At 40.9% G+C, this 7,774-nt stretch overlaps 1 protein-coding gene across 1 annotated transcript; it reads right to left on the bottom strand.

Moving 5' to 3' along the window:
- Nucleotides 1-366: 366 nt before the first annotated feature.
- Nucleotides 367-7,744, bottom strand: LOC103458427 (endophilin-B1-like). Its single transcript, XM_008399230.2, has 10 exons — nt 6,709-7,744; nt 6,462-6,603; nt 5,368-5,496; nt 4,487-4,620; nt 4,295-4,387; nt 4,087-4,170; nt 3,969-3,992; nt 3,499-3,588; nt 3,307-3,407; nt 367-2,804 (listed from the first exon to the last, which is right to left on the bottom strand). Exons 1-10 carry the CDS (start codon nt 6,763-6,765, stop codon nt 2,192-2,194), a joined length of 1,467 nt encoding a protein of 488 aa, XP_008397452.1. The 5' UTR covers nt 6,766-7,744; the 3' UTR covers nt 367-2,191.
- Between the last annotated feature and the right edge of the window lie 30 nt (nt 7,745-7,774).

The raw sequence follows: 7,774 nt of genomic DNA, 5'->3' as shown, positions 1-7,774 counted from the left end.
CATCTGATTTAGTCAATCTGTTTGGTTTGCAAAGGAGCCAAAATGCAAAGACGAAGAAGAAGAGAAACAAACGCTGAACTTTTTGGATCGTGTTTAGGTGCTTCTATATTCTATAAGTGCGTGTCACACACTTAACAGACCTCATTAGTGCGCTACGTGAACCCAGGCGGCGCAACTGGTTTTTAACAAGGAGTTCTCAGAAACAAACCATGCTGGTGAAGAAAGATTCATTTCACACTCGATTTGCTCTGGTATGACATCACCAAAGGTTTCGTTTCTTCATCTTTACCAAGATCCGATCGGACTCCGAGCTGGCGCCGACATCAGCTCGACGAAGCAACTAAATCACAGGCTCACAACCGGGCGGACATCAGAGGAGAAATTTTATTGCCATCCAGCCCCGAACATATAAGAGTGTTGCTTTTTGTGTAGGAGATTACATCAGCACCTCCGTTTCAGGGTCCCCGAAATTGGCCAAACAAAACAGAAAAGCAGAAGAAAGTCAACATCTGGATATGGAAACTTTCATCCATTTCACAATAAAAGGTGCTTTAAGAAAATTAAAGTGAAAAGAAATGACTGGGCAACATATGAAGAAAGAACAGAGTTTGTGTGTAAAGAAGCATCTCACCTCAGAGAAACACGAGTAAAGAAGAGACATAAGTAGCTCTTCTTAAAGATCTCTACAACATTTACACACTTGCACAATTGGCACAACACTTGATACGTTTGATGATTGTGAAAATACAGACTTAGTTCCCACTTTACACTGAACATCTGTAACAGTCAAACCAGTTTTTTTTTTTTGTCTCTTAAATATGAAACATCTATTATATATGGCTACATTTAAATTCATTTATTCTGGCACTAAATCAAGGTTAAAGGGCAAATATCAACTTAAGAGCAAGAAAGGCTCAAAATCTTAACGTGGTTAAATATACGAAAATGATCATCAGCTTCTCTGTTGCTCGTCAAAACGGATAATTAAAAGATTACATTTTTGGACAACAAAAGCCTTTGAAACCACACGTGTCTGAAATGGTTACGCACTTATAATTGCATAAAAAAATACTGAAACTGTGTGAGGTTTCACTATCTCTAATAGAGCTGTCCCAACCAGAGATGGCTCTAGTAGAATCATTAGGCTGACCATCATGGCGACAGCAGCTGTCGTTTGTGAGCACAAAGTTTCTCACGCAACAAAGAGTTTTTTTTTTTATCTCAGATGTTACCACAGATGAAAGCATGAAATGTTTTGCTGATGTCTCTAATCTTATTAAATTCCCTCTATGTTCTCCACAAAAATTATTCAGAGCAGCAACTTTTCTCCGTGGCTGAGCCAAATGAATGACAGATTCTGTGTCAGCATTTTAAACTTCCCCTTCAGCCGCCATTTGTTGAACTGGATTAAAGTGACTTTTTATGACCACACATCTTGTAAGATAACTAGACTTAGAGTTTTAGTTTCATGACAGATGGGAAGCCCCCTTTAAAACAGTGCTAATTATGTGTAGAAAACCACATAATTAGCCTCTGTGGCTAATTTCATTCATTACCTCTAATTTTTTACGCAACCACTATAAAGCTGTCGACACAGTTGTGAAATGTGTAATTGCTGACACCCATTTGCATCATAGTGACAATGTTGGTCAAAGCTGGAGCAGAAATGTATGCGCTTGCTGCAGAGCACTTTTAAATCTTGGAGTAAGGAGCCGGTTAGTTAGGTCTTCAAGCGAATACTCTCTGGGCAATATTTCTGCTGGCTTCCATCTCCTCACTGGCAAATCACTTTGCTTTCCATAAAGCAAAGTTCATAAATCTTTACTTTACGAATTCGCATTCTAGATGAAGACTTTGGTGTCACTCTGATCTTCTTGGGTTGCATATGTGTCAATTATGTGTTTCCTCCGCAACATCATCACCTTCTGGCAAATCCAGCCGCTTTTTGCTCGTTTTCTTTGACATTGAAATGAATGCAACTATCCAAAACGCAACCGAGAAGAAAAAACAAGTTGTAAAAAATGACAACATGAGCCCTCTAAAACAATCACTCTTACAATTACTATGGAGTCTCCATGAGGATAATTAATCCGGCTTGGCACAACTAATGTTTGAGTCATCTAAATAGAGCAGTAGCTCCAGATATTGTGAGAACCAAATGTGAAGTGCTCTAAATTGTCACAACCACCGACTAGACATCTTCTCCGTTGGTGACTGGCCGCTCATGAGTTTCATTGGTTGTTTGGGAATCAGGAACCACATCAGTGGATGCTGTGATGTCAGTAGCTTCGGCGTCTCCCGTCTGAGTCTCGTTTCGGATCGCACTTCTTTGAGGAGGCAACGCGACCGCTGTTGCGGCACCGTTGGTAAAAGTTGCATTGGAAGTCCGGGTAGAGTCTCTCGCAGCAGAAGGCAAACTGTTTGTTCCCTGATTTGTCCTGCTGGGTGAAGGAAGCTCATCTGATTGGTTGGATGTAAATACGAGATCGAATGTTTGGTCTGTAAATAGTTGATTTTTAACAGCTGCTTGGTGACCGCTTGATTGGCCGGGAGTACCGAAGGCGCCACTGTTGTTGTTGTTGTTATTGTTGTTTGCGTGATCAGATGAAAAGAGATCTGTTTCAGTTTTAGGATTGACGGCAAGTGTCCACGAGTCCTGGTCAAAGTCTGGCAGCTGGCGAGCTGCTTTGGAAACCGGAGCGACCTGATCCAACCCGACAGGTTCACCGGCAACATGGCTGCTGATTGGTGGCTCGTTATTAACCGCTGATTGCCAGTTATTAGAGCAAAAGACAGCTGGAATCCTGAAAGTAAAATGAGGAAAAATGTGAATATCATAAAACAGCAATATCACCTGATATGAGAGCGTCTGACAAATTGATGTTTGTGGTAAAGTTTGGGAATTCAAGCATACTCATGGAAGATAAATCCAAATTTAGTACAAAATTCTCAAGCAACTAGTCATTTTTTTAGGAATATTTCTTTAGACTGTAAGTTAAGCAAAAGCACCTAAACAAATAAAGAAATATGAAAATAGTCATGTACTGGACTATGAATGTGTAAAAGGAAAGTTAAGCATTAAAGAACATTTAGAAATCCTTGAGTACTATTTTCACGTCAGAAGCTTACAAGGAGGTTTGGCTCATTAGAAATAAAGCAAAATAAAAAAATTGAGGTGGTCCAAAACTTTTGCACAGTACTGCACCTGAGTAAGAAGTTGAACAGGCTTCAACAATTACCCTAGTTTTCATTGTTGTTATTAAAATAAAATAGTTGTCATTGAGGTCATTAATAATAAATGCAAACCTGGACATCTGTCTCTGCAGTTCCTGAGCGTGTTGGTTGCCCTGAGCGAAAAATGACGCCTGACCATCCACAAAGTCCGCAAGGCTCCGCATGTGGTCGATCTGAGCAAAGAGACGGGCAACGCGACATTTGACACTGAATCTTACAGAAACGTTGGCACACGTACTCTGTCCAGGGTTTGTTTTAACATACGTGAGTGCTGCTGATGCCTTCGAGAGCCCGTCTTGTGATTTCTGATTGCCGATCGAAAAGACTCTGACAGATCCTCAACTCCATCTCGGCCTTCGCACACAAACACGACCCGTTAGATGGCATCGTGCAACTTCTAATCAATGACTTTGGTTCTGCGACGATATCTAGAAATGACTTATCTGATCGGTGTTGTCGGGTTGAGTAATTTCAGTTTGAATAGGTGAGCTTGTGTTTCATTTTTTTTTTATCAGGCTAAAGGTGGTTTTATACAAAAGCAGATTTTTCTTTGTAAAAACGTGGAAACCATTCGTTTTCTTTCCATTTTATAACAACGCACCACTTTTTGTTTGTCTATGACATTAAAAATCCCAATGAACTGTGAGGGTGTGGGTCTATTTTCTATCAACCAATCTGCCAGAAGAGGCAGAAGCAGATTATCTGAATGAGCTTAAAGACAGAGATGTTTGTACCTGAGAGATTTCCTGAGCCCATATCTGTTTGGAGAAAGCATAAAAATAACTACGTCAAAGCCCAAATTGTAACGTTTGTCTCTCTTTGTTGTTCACTTTTCTTCAAAAAGAATCGAACCTTAAGCCATTTAACACGCAGGAAGCTGAACATGTAAGAAACGTGAGACATGTAGTCGTCATCCAACGGGTTCGCATTCAGGTTCTGTCAAAAAAAAAAAAAGAAAAAAAAGGAGAGACAGAGGTCAAACAAGATGTTACAAGAAAATTGCCATGTTTTTACTTCTAGTATCCCACACACTTTAGAGTAAACTATAGCTGCAGCTCACCCTGGCCTCTCTGTCTGCTTCATGGGCTTTCCTCAGCCTGGTCTTGGCTACGTCCAAGTCCAAACGCTTGTTCACCAACATCTTACGCTCATTCTGTTAAAAACCGTTTACAGCGAAACCGGGTCAGAAGCTAAACGCCTCACATGGCTGACGGCAAAGGAGAGGTAGTAAGAGATAAGAGGTGCGTTTCACCTGGATGGCTCTGTATTCACCCTCTGTGAAACTCTTCAGCGGGGTGAGAAAGTGAATGTTTGTGCATTCTGCAAACTTCCTCTCGGCTTCTCCCAGCTGCTTCTGGGCCTCGCCGAACCTTATCAGAGCTGTTCCTGTACGCAGACATTCAGTGGATAAAAACAAAGCAAAAAATAAATAAATTAGAAGGCAAACCACAAAAAACAAGCAAAGAATATGCAACAGTTGTTTGTACAAGTGTGCAGACTTTACTAATGTTAATAAAAAATAAGAGCGAAACTGGTCAGGGCCTGACATCAACACTGATGGAGATAAAGGGATTTTTTTCCCAAAAGAAAACATCTGAAATCTCCCAAAACTCTGAGGAAAAACGAGTTATGGTTTGATAAAAACCACATTTAGCTTTTTGATCACAATTGCAAATGGGAAATTTGGTACAAAGACAACAGTAAATGTCACTATCCAACAGGAGAACGGCTTCCTCTAGACTGAGCTCAGCAGTAAACCTGACAGAAAATCTGAGTCATCAGTCATCCGCAGTCTGGTGGATTTGGGTGAACCTTTGAAAGGTAAGACGGGGAAATGCAACCAAATTAAGATGCAGGAAGCTGATAAACTCCTGCTAAATCAGACTGAATGCTGAAATTGAATCAAAGACTGCTTTATAAGTTTGTACGCTCGTGCAACCAGGGTGTTGCAGCTTTATCTTTTTCAAAATATTTCTCTCCCTTTCCGAGTTACTGAAATTGTACTGCTTCAAATGCCAAAACCTGACATTTTAACTTAATACAAACTGTAAAAAAAAATCTGATAACGTATCATATCCACCTAAAAAGGGCAAAAGCTAAGAGGGCAAATGGTGCAAACACATGCAGACTCACCGTAGGGTGTGTTCGATCCGACCTCCAGCCCAGCCTGGGTCATTTGATCCCCCAGTAACTCGTGCGCTCGGGGTCGAGGCGGGGCGCTCCATTCCAGATGCTCGTACAGCCGGTCCTCTAATCGAGCTCCTGTATGTCAGAGGTTAAAAAAAAAACAAACATTAGAAATTATTTATTCTTATAGTTCTTTTTATAGGTAGGTACTGACATTTAGGACACTTAACTGTAAATAACCTGATTGGCATACGTCTGCTTTCCTGTTTCTCCATAAGAACAATAAAGATCTGCAGTGGAGCCAAAGGCTCTCTGGAAATTAGAATTGACATTTTATGAAGCTTTGTCCTTAATGCTCCTGGCAGCCCAACAGGCCACTTTACTGATAGAAAGCAGACCACGTCCACTTATAACTCTATTAGCTGAAGAAATTGAAAGCAAAAAAAAAGAAAAGAAAAGAAAAAGATCTCTATTCATCTACATGAGTCAATTACAGTCAGAGCAAACACACTAATTCAAAGAAGATGCAATGCGGTAGAGGGCAAAAACTGATTCATAGCCCTGCAGGAGGATTACATAGACCCCAATTATATTTATGATTATGCGTTTAAGGACTCGATGTTTAAATGTACATGTATGTTTTCTATTCCTGACACGTTATCAAAGAAACGGTGGGTCATTTAGCTCGAGTCTAATTTCTCATGAAGTAAATATATTGCTGTTGGCTGTTTAGATATTTGCGTCAAATCACCACTGAACATGTTTTGTTTTGTAATTTTATTCCTCATCAGGTAGATTTCATTTTTTAAACAAAGTGATGAATCCTCTATACTTTATCATCATAACTCATCTTTTAGTGGTAAATTTATCTAACACTTTTTCGTCTCCTGATCACTTCATGCATTTTTATGTTGCTGTTGAGCTTACTTACAAATACAGGATGGATGAATGGACAATTAAGTTGCCTGGTGTTTTTTTTTTGTTTGTTTTTTTTAGTTGATTGGAAGTTGGTGGAAGTACGAAAACAGAGAGGTTGGTCCTGAGCGCCCTTCTTGATAGGACCACCAAATAATATACACAATAAATTTTTAATTTCTCACCTAGACTAGGTTGCAGTAGCACCTCGGTTTGAGAAATGATTGAGTCCGTCCAGGTCTTGGTGGCGTCCGCCTGAGCCAGGAGTCCCTCCAGCCCGGGGTCCAGCCCGGTCTTATCCGCCTGGCCGAGGCTCTCTCCGGTGTACTGGAGCGATATGACAAGACAACCTTGTTTTCCACAGCAACGCGGGGCTCAAATCCATTTTAATAAAGCAGGTGGACATGTAAAGCGCTGTTTTTCTTTATTTACCTGAACAGCTCGGTTAATGAACTGGCCAGCATCCACAGCCAGTCGCGTCAGGTCCATGACCGAGTCCTCAAGGTCGGCCGTTGTCTCCGGGGAGGCGTGGCGGCGGAGGGGGCACCGAATTAACCCCGGTTACTGAACCAAATGTTCACCTCCAAGAGCCACTAGCTGACCCACGCATCGCCTCACCCCGCTAACACCTTTGCAAGCACGGCAAGCTGTTGAGATACTCAACCTGGCGGGGAGAAAAAACGTCGCAACCGGCTATTTACAACACGTTAATATGCGGGGTATTATTGATTCTAACGGCTTGCCATACATAGAGGCTGACAGAGCGACGTCGGAGACGTTAAGAGGCTCCACACGCACCTGCTCCCTTGTTTACCGCTGTCAGTATTTACCCATTATCCACTTGTTTTCTAAGGGTCAATAAAGGACGCTCAAAAAAGTGACTGGCGTTGCTGTGACGTCAGTCTTTTAATTTTTGTCTCTAAAGGACGCTATTGTTTCATTACTGTCCGGGATAACTTAAATAAATGCTTCGGACAGACCATTAAAATGTCAAATGATGTACCATCATTTAGCATGCGCTAAACTGTTTACACCGACGTAAACATGACAAAAGTGCTGAGAAAATGTAAAGACGTGAAAGATTAAATTACACTTCCTGTTCAAGTTCACAATAAAAGCATAATCTCTCCACAAAATGTTGTTTATACTTACAAGCACTTGCTTACAAGTATAAAATTACACATGGAATGCAAAAAAAATAAAATAAAATAAAAATTGAAAAGGAGAGAAAAAAATTTAAGTCAACAGCTCTTAAAACACAAAAATACCTTACGGGTTCTAGCTCAAACTAAACTGCAAAAACAGCCATGAGTTAACTAAAAGAAGAAATACCATAATAACAAACACAGCGACTCTCTGAGTGTCTGAACCCATAATGGAGACTGCTCCGCAAACAAAATTTAAGCATGCAACCTCACTGCCCTGTGATAGCCGTGCCGAGTTTTCTTGAACCTCTGAGCGCTAGCAGCACAGAAACAGAGAGAAGGGAGGATTAACT

Source organism: Poecilia reticulata, linkage group LG22, assembly GCF_000633615.1.
Source record: "Poecilia reticulata strain Guanapo linkage group LG22, Guppy_female_1.0+MT, whole genome shotgun sequence".
NCBI classification, from domain to species: domain Eukaryota; kingdom Metazoa; phylum Chordata; class Actinopteri; order Cyprinodontiformes; family Poeciliidae; genus Poecilia; species Poecilia reticulata.
The sequence above is the reverse complement of the archived record's forward strand: the minus strand, read 5'-3'. Positions and strand labels throughout refer to the sequence as shown.